Here is a 16,015-nt window from a genome sequence, read left to right on the forward strand (position 1 = left end):
TCAAAAAATAATACAATATAAAATAAAAAGAAAAAATAACAAAAATACAAAAATAATTAAAAACACATAGAATTTCCATTACTTATTTTCTTTTAACTTATTTTCCAGACCTCCTCATACCTCCCTTTCTTGTATTCCAATTCAAATTGTTAGTTCAGCAAATCCTCACCATTAGTTTTTACTTATTTCTAAACCCTTTTTTTCATATTTCTTAAGCATTACAGCTGGAAACCACTTGATTTCTGTCCAACATCATTCTAGCATTCATTAATTTTACAATATTTCTGCAAGTAGTCTTTAAATTTCTTCCAGTCTTCTTCCGCCGACTCTTTTCCCTGGTCCCGGATTCTGCCGGTCATTTCTGCCACTCCCATATATTCCATCACCTTCATCTGCCATTCTTCCAGAGTGGGTAGATCTTGTGTCTTCCAGTATTTTGCAATAAGTATTCTTGCTGCTGTTGTGGCATACATAAAAAAAGTTCTGTCCTTCTTTGGCACCAATTGGCCGACCATGCCCAGGAGAAAGGCCTCTGGTTTCTTCAGAAAGGTATATTTAAGTACCTTTTTCATTTCATTATAGATCATTTCCCAGAAAGCCTTGATCCTTGGGCACGTCCACCAGAGGTGAAAGAATGTTCCTTCAGTATCTTTACATTTTCAACATTTGTTATCGGGCAAATGATAAATTTTTGCAAGCTTGACTGGGGTCATGCACCACCTGTATATCATTTTCATAATATTATCTCTTAGGGCATTACATGCCGTAAATTTCATACCTGTGGTCCACAACTGTCCCCAGTCAGCAAACATAATATTATGTCCAACATCTTGTGCCCATTTAATCATAACAGACTTCACCGTTTCATCCTGAGTGTTCCATTTCAACAGCAAGTTATACATCTTTGACAAAATCTTAGTTTTAGGTTCCAACAATTCTGTTTCTAATTTTGATTTTTCCACCTGGAATCCAATTTTCTTGTCCAATTTATACGCCTCCATTATCTGATAGTAATGAAGCCAATCTCGCACTTTATCTTTTAATTTCTCAAAACTCTGCAATTTCAGTTTGTCTCCTTCTTGTTCCAGTATTTCCCAATACTTCAGCCATTTGGCCTCCATACTGAGTCTTTTAAAAGCTTTTGCTTCCATTGGTGACCACCACCTTGGGGTTTTATTTTCCAATAAATCTTTATATCTTATCCAGACATTAAACAATGCTTTCCTGCCAATGTAGGTCTTTCGGGACCAGTGTTATATGGTCTTGGCGGCCACTCCCAGTCACCAGTCTAGCTGCCTCATTCTGGATTAGTTGTAGTTTCCGGGTCACCTTCAAAGGTAGCCCCACGTAGAGCGCATTGCAGTAGTCCAAGCAGGAGATAACCAGAGGATGCACCACTTTGGCAAGACAGTCTGCAAGCAGGTAGGGTCTCAGCCAGCTTACCAGGTGGAGCTGGTAGACAGCTGCCCTGGACACAGAATTGACCTGCGCCTCCATGGACAGCTTTCCTCATGCCTTCCCCTTTTATCAGTCCTTTGTCTAGGTCAATGCTAGTGTGAGGCTTTCCTTGAAACAAGTGGCAGACAGAGCAAGTGTGCATTCTTGGGAACATCACTGAAGATAAAGTCAAGGCATACCTTAAAGCACATGAAACATTTTGCATAAGCGACAAATTCTTTTGTGGCTGTTCCCATCTCCCAATTTCTTGTGACACATGGTGCTCCTCTACCTGCAAGGACCTTCCTTGTTCTCCTTTGGTGGAGGAGCAATCGGGCAATTAAAGCAATGGAGCTGACCTCTCCATTGAACTGAATGGGGAATCCCCTGGGAGATGGACACTGAAAGTGAACTGTCCAAACCGTGATGCTCAGCAAGCATTAAATGAATTATCAGCTGTAAGAGGTTTGATTTATGTTGCATTGTAACCCTTCAGCTCTACAGAAAGCAAATCTGAAAGGATATCTTAGGTGAATGAATGGCCGGAGAGAAGTATGCAGAGGGGCTGAAGTAATGGGTATTAGTCAGTGACATTTAAATGTTAGCTCACAGCATTTGGTTGGTGAAGTCTATGGAAATTGGCACTTTCATGCATTGTATTCAACCAGGAGTGTCATCGGCTGGAGCCCTGAGGTCAGCATAATGTCATGCCCATAGTGTTTCAAGTTAGGATAATCTGATATGCAGTAACTTACACAATGTGGATCCACTTAAATATTGAGGATGCCAAGGCGCCATTTTAGCTGATGGAATTTGGGTGGATTTGCAGCCCTGCCAGTAGGAAAATCAGCCCTGGGATGAATGGCACACCGTCCTTTTATGAGTGCGACTTAATTTTGGCAAATATCTTCAGAGAGGGGTCTGCTCTTATTTTTGTGATTGGATAACATTCAGCTTGGTAAGTCTGTGTTTGCTGAAGAAGCACATAAGCTGCTTTTGTTAAAACAAGCACAGTGGTACCTCGGGTTACAAACGCTTCAGGTTACAGACTCCGCTAACCCAGAAGTACTACCTTGGGTTAAGAACTTTGTCCCAGGATGAGAACAGAAATCGTGCGCTGGCAGCGTGGCGGCAGTGGGAGGCCCCATTAGCTAAAGTGGTACCTCAGGTTAAGAATGGTTTCAGGTTAAGAATGGACCTCCGGAATGAATTAAGTTTGTAACCCGAGGTACCACTGTAATTTTTATTTTACACTTTGAAAATGTCAGGTAATACTAAATGATGATAATGATGATGATATACACCATCCTCTGTCTGTCACGGACTGGGCAGAGGAGGAATGGTGGAGACCACCTTCCCAGCCTGACCCTTCCAGGGAAGAAGGAGACAGTTCAGAATTACAACAGGGGTTTGAGGGAGGTCACAACTCAAGAGAAAGATGAGGGGAAACATTGGGAAATAATCAGAATGGAGGAGCAGGAAGAGGATGCAAAGGGGGGGGGTGACAGCTGATGGACATAGTGTCTTTAGAAGGCATTCCAGACTCCCCTCTCCCAGAACCCAGCGAGCCTTGAAAGTAGAAAAACAAAGGGCTCAGAGGCAAAGGGCCCTCAGTGCCACCTGTAGGGGAGAAGGTGACAAATGAGGAAGTGGGAGAAAAGGGAGTGGAGAGTCACTTGGGGCAATGCCATTATTCCAAGAGGTTGCATTCCCAAATGTTGAATAAAAAGTAGATGGTAAGAACTTTTCCTTGTCCTTCCCGATCCTGGCAACATGCCAGGGAGTTGGTTCCTCTGCCGCCTGACACTATCTAAGCAATAATAACCACTCAAGGATACATCTTAGCAAACACTTTGAGGAGCAGGACTGGTGAGGACTGGGAAGAGTCCCAAGGGCTGGAGAGAGCGAGCCCTGGCTCCCTTACTGCTGCTTTAGGCAATTGCTTTTTCCAGACATTGCTGGCACAACATCCATTCCTACTGCTCTGAGAGCCTTGCAGTCATCCTCTCATATCTGCTCTACAAAGAGCTGTCCATGGTACTGAACTCCGACAACCAGTTTTCCCTGTTGCCAAGTTTTGCCAACACTCTTGCGGGTGGGGAAATGATCACGCCTGGAACAGATCAACAGGCATCCTTTACTGACACGACTCATTGATGTCATTGCACTATAAGGCAATGTAACACAGGACGGGCATGAATTCATATACTGTTGCCCATGAAACCTCACAAGTATCTTCTTCTTTGGCGATCACTTGTAGCCAAGTAAGATTGTCTTCCATAAACATGGTTTTAACAGTGAGTCTGTAAGTGACCTTGGAGGCCAATTCTGGCTCCACACGTCCTTCCAGAGTGGGGACATAGGTTTCTGGGCTGGAGTTGATCATGGTGAGGGTTTGCCAAGTGTGCCTTCTTCTAAGCACATTTCTCCCTTTTTTCCTGAGTTTGAGCGTCTTCAAAGCCCATGACACCTTTGGTAAAGGATGTTCTCCAATAGGAGGCCAGTGTTTCCCAGTTGTTGGTGTTTATACTACATTTTAGAAGATTTGCCTTGAGAGAGTTTTTAAATAGGTGAAGGCCTGGCCAGGGCAAAAGCCTGGCCAGGGCAGTCTAGCTCTTACATACCTGCTGGGATTGACGAGGCATATGACCCTCACCTGAATCTCATAACTCTCCTGACAGGTGATTTGGTCTGCAGCCACACTGTGGAAATATTGGATGAGATTTCCCACCAGATACCAGGCACTCTACTATTCAAATTAGGCCCCAGTGTTTTTCTTACAATCCCCTTCTCAATTATGTAATTAATTTTAATTTAGAATTTAAATTCTCAAAACTTTCTTATTTGTTAATTCGAGCAAGAAAACTACTGCTCTCACTTCATTACAAACAGTATTTCAACCTGCAACACACATGAGGAAACCTGCTCCCCTTCCTTTCACAGATTTTCTTGCCATTTGTAACTATAGATGCCTTTGATTAGTTATCATTTAACTCTTTGGGGAAATAATTAGCACCACATGTCCTTTGCATGGAAGTTGCACTCAAGTCCTTGAATCTGTACTCTGAATAGTGACACCAGGGACCTAGAAGGTCCCTGCACAGTCGCATCAGGGCTGACCTTAAGGCAATTGGAGTAATTTGGCCAAATTGGGCCCCGTACACAGGGGCAATCTAGATGGATTTTATTTATAAGATTTTGCTGACTTTGGCTGTGAACTGGGGCCCTACAATATATATATATATATTCAAGTTGCACCCCGCTGCTTCAAATTGGACCCCACTGGCTAGCCCTGTCTCATAGTTGTTGGGCCTGAGTTGCCCTGCCCTTGCATGAAGCCTTGGGTTTGCAATTTTGGGAGAGGGGAGACTGCGACACTGGGGAGCGGGCAGGCTGGCGAGGCCCAATAGATTTAGAGGTGCAAGTTGCCCTACCTTCGCATGAAGTCTTAGGTTTGCAATTTTGGAAGAGGGGAGCCTGCCCGTGGGGAGTGGGCGGGCTGGCAAGGCCCCCTAGGCTTTAGCCTACTTAGGCCCTAGGCTTTAGCCTACTTAGCCTATACATAAATCCAGACATGGGAGGAATGAAAGCAAGGGAGGAACTGATGCACAAAATTGTACATGTCCAAGTAAAGAATGACCAAAGAATCAGCAAATGGTGTGTACTGCGAGTAAGAGACCTGAGTGAAGGTTCCAGGAAGAAAAAAATGCTTCAAGTAATGTTCCTTGGGTTTGTACAGGGCTCCCGGCAGCATTTACTTTCCATCAAATGTTATGGCCAAAGGTTCTGTGTGGTGCATACAGAACTGTGACTGTATCTAATGATGGATTGCTTTTCTTAAATTATACTTTGTAATATATGCCACTGATTGGTTTACTACTGTATCGCTTACGACAGGATCTAATATTTCAGTTTTATAAATTGGTTTGTAGCCTTTGAAATTTATTTGGAAGAAAGGGTCTAGGTTATTTTTTTGTGCAGCTGTCATGTTATTGAATAGGCATGTTGGAAGAAGAGGCCCCTGTACGGACTTCCTTTGTACATCAGCAAGAAGATTCTGTTATGAGACTAGGCAGGGGGGTTGCTTTGGCTAACAAATCTGGGGAGTGATTAAGGAGTCAGAGAGCATTTACTCAAGAGGTGCAAACCAGTGGACATTCTGCTGCATAATAATAATAATAATAATAATAATAATAATAATAATAATAATTTTTTATTTATACCCCGCCCTCCCCAGCCAAGGCCGGGCTCAGAGCGGCTTACAAGCAATAATAAAAACAAGATGAATGATTACAAACTTAAAAACAAAAATAAAATACAACATTAAAATAATGGAACATTAAAATATTAAAATGTAGCCTCATCGCAGGAGGAGAAGGAAAAGAAAAAAAAAAGAGAGGGAGGGAGGGAATCAAATTGGCTCCAAGCCAAAGGCCAGGCGGAACAACTCTGTCTTACAGGCCCTGTGGAAAGAAATCAGATCCTGCAGGGCCCTGGTCTCATGAGGCAGAGCGTTCCACCAGGCCGGAGCCAGAGCTGAAAAGGCCCTGGCTCTGGTCAAAGCCAATCTAACTTCCTTAGGGCCCGGGACCACTAGGGTGTTGTTATTTATGGACCTTGAGGCTCTCCGTGGGACATACCGGGAGAGATGGTCCCGTAGGTACGAGGGTCCTGGGCCGTGAAGGGCTTTAAAGGTCAAAACCAGCACCTTAAATCTGACCCTATACTCCACCGGGAGCCAGTGCAGCTTGGAAAGCACTGGGTGAATATGCTCCCATGGCAGAGACCCCGTGAGGAGCCTCGCTGCAGCATTCTGCACCCGCTGGAGTTTCTGGGACAGCTTCTTGATAAGGCATCTTGATAGCAACAGGCACTTCACAAGAGCACAGAACTACTTACAATCTAGTGAGTTGGATGCTAATCAGTGACCTGTGACTGCATATAATCTTTCCTCAGAGCCTTATTTTGGGCAGTGCAACATTGGCTTCTGAGATTGGCTGGCAATATGAACCCCCTGGATTGGCCAGGCACAGTATAAATACCGTGAACCTGGACTTGCCTGGTCAATAGCATAGTATCTTCTGTCTGCCTCTTTTCAGGGTCTAGCCCTTGTCTTGATCTCCATCAGTTGAATTCAATGACTCTGTGGAGGAGAACAAATGTTCCACATCGTCTGCACACGGTTCTAGTCTAGAATGACAGTGACTGCTCTGACTTTGCACAGGCATCGACAATAGTTTATTCCCAACACAGGATGGAGATTTAGTTCACAACCACGTAATTAGGCCTGAGCAATGTATTGATACATCGCCCAGGACAGGTTTGAGGGCCAAAGCGCCATGATACCTTTACTTGGCAATATATCACTGGTGAAACCACTGCCACTGGGGTGAAACCACCACCGCTCCTGCAATGTTTGGCTGGTGATACATCATAATGTTGAAATGCTGATATTGCCTAGCCCCTACATGTAATTGTATGAGGACTGCAGTTGGAACTCAGCTACCTTATAAAACAAAACACATTCTCTCCTTGCAGCACCAGCAGACCTATCCCATGGTAATAAGCTCCAATTGTAACCTGGTCTTGGCCAAAAACCCCATCCCATGTAAAGCAGGTAAGATGGCAAATATTTCCCATTAGGTAAAAGGTAAAGGACCCCTGGATGGTTAAGTCCAGTCAAAGGCGACTATGGTGTTGCAGCACTCATCTCACTTTCAGGTCAAGGGAGTTAGCATTTGTCCACAGAAACCTTCCTGGGTCATGTGGCCAGTATGACTAAACCACTTCTGGTGCAACGGAACACCATGGCAGAAGCCAGAATGCCGTTTACCTTCCCACCGCAGCGGTACCTATTTATCTACTTGCACTTGTGTGTTTTCAAACTGCTAGGTTTGCAGGAGCTGGGACAGAATTGGGAGCTCACCCTGTTGTGGAGATTCAAACTGCCAACCTTCCGATCAGCAAACCCAAGAGCATGGGTAGGCAAACTAATCCCAATCGCCTTCTAAATCCAGCCCACGGACGGTCTGGTAATCAGCGTGTTTTTACATGAGTAGAATGTGTCCTTTTATTTAAAATGCATCTCTGGGTTATTTGTGGAGCCTGCCTGGTGTTTTTACATGAGTAGAATGTGTGCTTTTATTTAAAATGCATCTCTGGGTTATTTGTGGGGCATAGGAATTTGTTAATCCACCCCCCCCCCAAAAAAATATAGTCCGGCCCCCCACAAGGTCTGAGGCACAGTGGACCGGCCCCCTGCTGAAAAGGTTTGCTGACACCTGCCAAAGAGGCTCAGTGGTTTAGACCACAGCACCATCCGTGCTGTCAGAAGGATGCTACACAGGGCTACATCAGCAAAGTGATGAAGTTCAAGCAGTGTCAAGTACCGGAATTCATAGTAACTGTTCTTTCACCAGTCAACTTACTGAGACAACGCCATTGGCAACTGTACACAAAAAAAAAGAGCAAATCAGTATGCCTCCACATTACTCCTACATTTCCACCTTGTGTTAACCCAATCCCACCTTGTCGACCCTTCCAAATTCTGCCCAATTAGAAGAAGAGTTTGGACTTGATATCCCGCCTTTCACTCCCCTTAAGGAGTCTCAAAGTGGCTAACATTCTCCTTTCCCTTCCTCCCCCACAACAAACCCTCTGTGTGGTGAGTGAGGCTGAGAGACTTCAGAGAAGTGTGACTGGCCCAAGGTCACCCAGCAGCTGCATGTGGAGGAGCGGGGAATCGAACCCGGTTCACCAGATTATGAGTCTACCGCTCTTAACCACTACACCACACTGGCTCTCAGTTAGGCTCTCAATTATGGTGGCAGAGTTGGGGAATGGCAGCCTTCTCCTCAGGGAGTAGTGAACCAGGCACTCTGTATGAATGCACAGTCGTGTGGAGATCCAGTTTGTGTGATTGTCTCACCACAACAAAGATGCATACATATGTTTGGGAGAGGGTCTCTTCATTCTGATTCCTCTCCACTGCCATAAAGCATGTGTGTGTGTGTGTGTGGACCCTTGGCCCTCCAAAGGTTGTTAAACTACAACTCCCATCATTCTTAGCAATTGACTGTGCTGCCTAGGGCAGATGGGAGTTGTTGTTCAGCAAATATCTGGAGGGCCAAAGGTTCCCAACATCTGCCTTAAAATGTCTTTAAAAATATTATTGGTTTTACATAATGATTATACACAACAAACATAACAATTCCAAAGAAAAAATAAAAATAAAAAGGTTCTCTTGAACCTTCTGACCTCCCTCCCTCCCTGGGTTCCATTTTTTAAATTTTATTCCTGCATCTTTTACTGTAAAATATCTATTATAAATCCATAGTATCCAAAGTTCATGCTACTTTGCAAGTGTTATTGTATTCCTGCTAGTGATTTCAACTGTTTACAATGGTCTCTAAGATGTGCTATAAAATTATTCCAATCCTTGATAAAAATTTGGTCTTCCTGTTTTCTGATCTTTCCCATCATTTTTGCCATTTTGGCATAGTTAATCAACTTGGTCTGCCCACCTGCCTTAAAATGTCTGATGTATTACAGTATTTTGTCGATCTCTTGTTCTTAGTTGAAGCATTTGTGCCCGAATTAGTGGTATTTTTCAGACCTCCAAGATTTCCAATTAACAATTCATGCTGCAATTAATACATGTGAGAGACTCTTTCCACGTCTTTATCTTGCTGCATCAAATTAGCTTAATAACACAGTAAAACTGAAGTGCTCTTGGATAGATTCAAACTCGTTATCTGCTAGATTTTTATGCAATTTGCCAGTCCAAAATTAATGGATTTTTAAAAGATTTATAGTCCCCCTTTTGTTTATATTTGCTCTAGCAAAGCAGGATGATTTATGACTCATAAAAATGAATGAATTTTGCATGCCATCAGATAGCATCCTGAAATTCTCTTCTTTTGGAGCAGGTTATAGGGAGGGAGGAAGCCTGCCTGTACTTTGACCAAGGACCTTACCACATGCCATCTGTTAATTTCAAACTAGGAGGCAGGCAGGGTTTAAAAACACCTGGGAGGCCACAGCGCATGGCTGGCGATTTCTGTTTGGCTTGGTTGATCACAAGTTGTGCAGCCCTGAGATAAGGAACCAGCAACCATGTGGTGGAGCTGTGGGGAATTTCAAACACTGGGGGAAGAAGATTCCGTTTCCACACAGAGCCTCTCTCACATAATTCCATTACAGTGAGAGGAGGCCCAGAGAAATGTCAGCCTCTCGATGCAGACTTGTGTTATTTTAAGGGGCAAAGTGTCACGTTCCCCAGGGCCGACCCTACAATGAGGCAGTGTGAGGCAACTGCCTCAGGCAGCAGATGCTGAGGGGTGGGGCATGGCCAGAGCTGTGAGTGTCTTGTGGCCTTCCCTCTAACCCCTACACTAAACTGCTGCCCTCAAGTTCAGTGGAGGACACTGTCCTTCCACTGGTATTGGAGTACAATTCTACCAGTTCAATTGGCTTCTGTTTGTGCCTTGGGAAAGGGTGCCAGCATGACCTCAGGCAGTAAAATGTCTTGAGCTGGCTCAGCTGTTCCCTCACAGCGCCATAGTGACAAACAGGAGAAGAGTAAATGTCAGGTACTGGGCTGAAGGGGGCGAGATTGATTACATGAAGATGATGTACCGTATTTTTCGCCCCATAGGACGCACTTTTTCCCCTCCAAAAATGAAGGGGAAATCTGGGTGCGTCCTATGGGGTGAATGCAGGCTTTCGCTGAAGCTTGGAGAGTGAGAGGGGTCCAGGCTTCAGGAAGACATCCGCAGCCTGGGCAGCCCTGCAGGAGGTCCGGCAGGGATGTCCAGCCTGCTTCCCGGAGTGTCGGGTGCCCTGAAAGCAGAGCGCCCGGCGCTTCGGGAGCACATTCGCAGCATGGGCAGCCCTGTGGGAGTTCTCCGCAGGGCTCCCCACGCTGCGGATAGCAGCCTGCCGCCCGGCGGGCGGGGCGCCCTGAAGCAGAGCGCCCCGCGCACCGGGCAGACATCCACAGTGTGGGGAGCCCTGCAGGAGTTCCCCGCAGGGCTCCCCACGCTGCGGATAGCAGCCTGCCGCCTGAGGCAGACATCGGCTAGCCCCACAAGCTCAGGGAGGCGCAGCGCCGTTCCTCGACCTGGTTCGGTTTCCCCCCCAAAAAACTAGGTGCGTCCTATGGGACGGAGCGTCCTATGGGACGAAAAATACGGTATAGATGGTACACAACACCAGTGCAGTTAGGGAAAATGTACAAAACTAGTTCAAATATATGTTGGAAGTGTAAGGAAAAGGAAGGGACATATTATCATATGTGGTAGGATTGTAATGTAATTAATTTTTTTGGGGAAATGATATACAATGAATTGAAGAAAATGTTCCATTTAACATTTGTTAAAAAACCCGAGGCATTTTTGTTGGGGATTGTAGGGAAAGACCTACCAAAAAAGCTGAAAAACATCTTCATGTATGCGACCGTGAGAGTTCTGGTAGCACAAGGATGGCAGACTACAGAAATCCCAACTAAAGAATCATGGCAACAAAAATTGATGGACTATGCAGAACTGACAAAACAGACATATAAGCTATGGGACAAGGATAACTGTGACTTTAAGGATGAATGGGAACCCTTTACAAAGTATTTGAAGATGCAACAAAGTGAACTGGACTCCTTGGCAGGTTTTGAATAAATATTCACAAACTTCTTATTGATAATAATCAGCTAAATAGTTTGAGGATCTATACAACTGTGTAACATGCAGAAAACAGCAGTCTCAGAGAAACCAAAGACTGGAACTGAGGGAAGTCAAGGGGCGGGGGCGGGTGGGTTTTGTGTGGGAGGGAGGAAAAATGGGGGGGGGGGAACAAGGATGATATGCTTTTGGACAATATGTCTTGTTTTAATTTTGAATTTTTTTTTTTTTTAAAAAAAGAAGGGGGCGAGATTGAGGAGGAATGGTGGAGGTCGCCACCCCCACCCCCACCCCCCACTTCTCCTGGAGCTTCTGGAAGGCACAATGATTAAGGTTTTAAATGACAATTTTAGGTTATATTTTAGTGATCAAGATTTAATATATATTTTTAATTGCCGCTATATCTGAATTGTCTCTGTTATACCCAATTGCAATTCAATGTATTCCTGTTGTGTTTTATGATTTTCCTGATATTGTAAGTGAGCCAGAACTGGTCTGTGACCGTAATAATAAAATTCAATTCCAGAAGGCAGTATTGAATTACAGCAGTGGTTTAAGGAAGGACACAGCTCAGAGATAGGCGAACAGAAGAGTTGGGAGATGTTGGGAGAAGGGGGGGGGGGAGACAGAGCCAGAGCAGCCAGCTGACACGTTATCACTGGAAAGTATTTCTGACCCCCCTTCTCCCAGAACTCGGTGTTCATTGAGGGTGCAAGAGCAAAGGACTCAGAGACAATTAGCCCCTGGCGGCCACTGTAAGGGGAAATGCTGTTGGTAGGAAGGGAGGCGGGAGGCGCTCAGTTGGAGCAACGCCGTTAAGGGAGGCAGATTGCATTCCTTGTCTCTCGCTGTGATGATTGAATAAACTCAGTAAGAACTTTGTTTTTCTCTGCTCCTTGCGGCCACTGGGGGAAGGAGAGAATTCCCCGGAGTCTGACCATAAGTGATGGAATGTCTTGTTCTATAGCAGGGGTGAGGAACTTCAGGCCTGGATGAGGGCGGTCAATTGCTGTCCTCTAGGTTTCTCTGTCTGGCCACTGGGAGTCTCCCATTAAGTTTTTTGGGGGAGGGTTGTCCTCAGTTGTTGAGCTTTTTTTGGAGGTGATTGCCCACTGTTTTTGAGATTTTTTTGGGGGGGGAGTGGCACAAATTGCTCACCCACAGTACTGCTCGCTGCCATGAAACACCATTCAGTTGCCCGGTTCCTGCCAGGCACCACCATTCAACTGCCCACTCACCGCAGCGCCAGCCTATCAGCAGCAACCCTGAGATAAATGTACACCAATCAACATCCCTATCACCGCTCACAAAATCCTGCTTTCGGCAACAACCAATCGCAAGTCCATCCTCACCACTATCCGTGTATAAGACGCCCCCTAATTTTTGACAGCATTTTTTTTTGGGGGGGGGGAAACCTAGTCTTATACACGGAGAAATACGGTACTCCCTCCCCTTGCCTGGGATGCCACTTTGAACTCTAAAAATGCCCCTTGATTGCCTGGATGGAGGATATTATTATTATTATTATTATTATTATTATTATTATTATTAATTACGGTTAAAGACCAGCTCTAAAAGCACAACTGGGACAGCTTTTACAAGAATAAAATATACATTTTAAACATTGTATAACACCAGCTTAAAGATTAAAATCTGAGAAAAATGCTTATACATGTAAAGACCTAAAAAATTGGGCTACCATACTGTACATATTGGCCCTGCCACCATAGAGGTCAACTTCGACTGTTTTCCTAGTGAACTAATTTGTTTCAGGGGGTGGTCTGTGCCTGCAAATCGGCACACAGAATCCTCTTTGCCTAAGAGGAGAAAATTGAGTTTAGACTTATCCGAAAGGTCAGCAAGCCTCTCCAGCTGAGGGTCAACAGTATCTCTGCATATCTCGTCATAAAAGGGACATCTAAAAAATAAATGCTTGGGGCTTCCCATTTCCCCTAATGGATGGAGGATAAAATGGTGTGTGTGTGTGTGTAGAAATTAGAGGCATGAAAGCCCAGGAAAAAAACAAAAAAATCGTGAAAAGACTATCCCCCGCTTCCCCAGAAAGATAGGGAATTATTATTATTTTTTGGGGGGGAGGAGGTTATTAAACATTTTATTTGAGAATGATGAACAAAATGTTTAAGAAAAGGTGTTCATCTATTTACTGCCCCAAAATGATTTCTAAAACTGCATACAGTGGTACCTCAGGTTACATACGCTTCAAGTTACATACACTTCAGGTTACACACTCCGCTAGCCCATAAATAGTGCTTCAGGATAAGAACAGAAATTGTGCTCCGGCAGTGCGGCAGCAGTGGGATGCTCCATTAGCTAAAGTGGTGCTTCAGGTTAAGAACAGTTTCAGGTTAAGTAGACCTCCGAAATGAATTAAGTACTTAACCCGAGGTACCACTGTATCAGGAAGACTTTTATAGAAGACAATGTACAATGTCAGATAATTACAATTCCTGTACACTGAGGATAAGCAAAAATAAAATAAAATTGTTTCTTTTTTAACAACTTCCCCAATCCATTCCCCCCAGCCTCAAATTTTTGAGAAATTTCACATTCCAGCCTTCTGTATGAAAATAAAAATTGCATTTGCTGTTTGTTCGCTTTTGTCTTTGGCCCCACCCACTACTGGTTTGTGGCCCCTGGCACGTTGCACAGAAGGCAATGTGGCCCTCTGAAATGTTTCTCCACCTCTGGAGTAAGTGGTGGAACTGATAGTTCTAGAGCGTCCCTAACAGTACGAGGGCAGAAGGCTATTCGGTCAGCCTGTTTCTTTTCGCTGGTATGAAGAATGCCAACACATGTGGACACTTCTTTTGTTTACTCTTTCCCAATGACAGCTGAAAGAAGAAGAAATGCTGGAATAAAGAAAATGTGCTTCTTTCCTCTCCCCTCTTCCACAACTGCTGAAATTGACACCTGACATCCTGAAATCTGCTAAGGGTTTTTATTTTTACACCCTCCTGTCACTCATTTTAATGGGTGCTGGGAGTCTAAATCCCCTTAGTAGCCTTGAATCTCTCAGTTCTTGGAAGATTATTTCTATGCTGCTATGACACCCGGTTTTATCGATTGCTCAGGAGGTCATTAGCTAAACTTCTAGTGGCCACGCCATTTGGCTTACATCTCGGCTGCAACCGGTGTTGGCAAATGGACTTCACAAGCCTTTATTTGTGTGTGTGTGAGAGAGAGATGGCAGCTTAGCACACACTCAGCTCTAAGGTCTTATATCCCTTAGCCACAAGGGCAATATGATAGCATGCACTGCTAATTATTATGAACGTTATGATCAAATCCCTTCGGCCTAAAAGTTGGCTCTAACCTCAGAGGGGGTCAGTAAGATCTTTTCTTCTTTTCTTTTCTTTTCTTTTCTTTTCTTTTCTTTTCTTTTCTTTTCTTTTCTTTTCTTTTCTTTTCTTTTCTTTTCTTTTCTTTTCTTTCTCCCCCCCAAAGTTTCAAAAAGAAAAACAAAACAATTTTTACACACACACACACACACACACACACACACACTTACATTAAACCATAGTCCATATCTGTACCTTTTTGTGGTTCCCTGAGCCCCCAGACTTCCCTCCCCCCCTCCCTTGACTTCCAAAAAATTATCTTGCATTTTTCACTGCATCTAATTTCATTTGTACAAATGGTTGCACTTCATTTTTATCCTATGTTATTTTAAATTACTGCGGAGCAACTCTTGATATTCAAGACTGTCTCCTAATAAATCTTATCACCTCTGAAGAATGCCCTGCACTGTCTTTTGCAGGGAGTTTCCTCGTGTCATTCATCTATGAACATATTTCTGAACATATTCCTGTGAATCACCCTGAGACCCGCAGGACTAGGGTGGTATACAAATTCAATAAACAGCAACACAAAAAGCAACACTGATATTACCTTGCTTGTGGGCTCAGCATACCTGGGAGCTGTGGGGCCTCCTACTTACACACCAACCAGGAAATGACTCCTTTTTTTCGTTTTTTCTATTAAAAACCCCCCTCTCCCTTTCCTTCTACTTACTTATGAGCTCATCTGGACTGAATGCTGAAGGAGCAGAAAATATGCCCTCCCCAACTGTCAAGGGAAACCAACATTTGTTAAAGTGACGACTCCTCCTTACAGTTTCAGGCCACGACAGCCTCTTGGCCGCCTACTGAGAGCTCCTGTCTATATTACTCGCAGTGACAACTCCTCCGTGAATGTGATGAACAACACCTTCGCTGCAGTGCTCCAAGTGATGCTCATGTCATTAGCTTTGTGTAAGTGATGATGATGTTCCGGGGCCTGGTGGGCTCTTTTTGCCATTTTGTTGGGTACTAATTCAAAGACAAGGGATGCGGGTGGAGCTGTGGGTTAAACCACAGAGCCTAGGACTTGCTGATCCGAAGGTCGGCAGTTCGAATCCCCGCGACGGGGTGAGCTCCTGTTGCTCGGTCCCTGCTCCTGCCAACCTAGCAGTTCAAAAGCACGTCAAAATGCAAGTACCGTATTTTTCGCTCTATAAGACGCACCAGACCACAAGACGCACCTAGTTTTTGCAGGAGGAAAACAAGAAAAAAAATATTCTGAATCTCAGAAGCCAGAACAGCAAGAGGGATCGCTGCGCAGTGAAAGCAGCAATCCCTCTTGCTGTTCTGGCTTCTGGGATAGCTGCGCAGCCTGCATCCGCTCCATAAGACGCACACACATTTCCCCTTACTTTTTAGGAGGGAAAAAGTGAGTCTTATAGAGCAAAAAATACGGTAGATAAATAGGTACCACTCCAGCAGGAAGGTAAACGGCGTTTCCGTGCGCTGCTCTGCTTAAATACCTCCAAAGAAGGAGACTCCACCACACTCCTTGGCAGAAAATTCCACTGTCAAACAGCTCTTACTGTCAGGAAGTTCTTCCTA

General features: G+C 44.5%; 1 protein-coding gene and 1 long non-coding RNA gene across 2 annotated transcripts in view; both read left to right on the plus strand.

The window, feature by feature from the left end:
- LOC307206659 overlaps positions 1 to 16,015 on the plus strand; it is a 306,611-nt gene that overhangs the window by 158,697 nt on the left and 131,899 nt on the right. The window lies entirely within an intron of this gene.
- The window catches only part of LOC307206111 (uncharacterized protein), a gene marked incomplete at its 3' end in the record, with an annotated part of 55,742 nt that overhangs the window by 33,656 nt on the left and 6,071 nt on the right, over positions 1 to 16,015 (plus strand). The window contains exon 3 of the mRNA XM_079958905.1: positions 15,246 to 15,382. Coding sequence (XP_079815031.1) covers positions 15,246 to 15,382 — 137 coding nt within the window. The remainder of the gene's footprint in view (positions 1 to 15,245; positions 15,383 to 16,015) is intronic.

Source organism: Podarcis cretensis (genome assembly GCF_951804945.1).
Source record: "Podarcis cretensis genome assembly, chromosome: 17".
Classification (NCBI taxonomy): domain Eukaryota; kingdom Metazoa; phylum Chordata; class Lepidosauria; order Squamata; family Lacertidae; genus Podarcis; species Podarcis cretensis.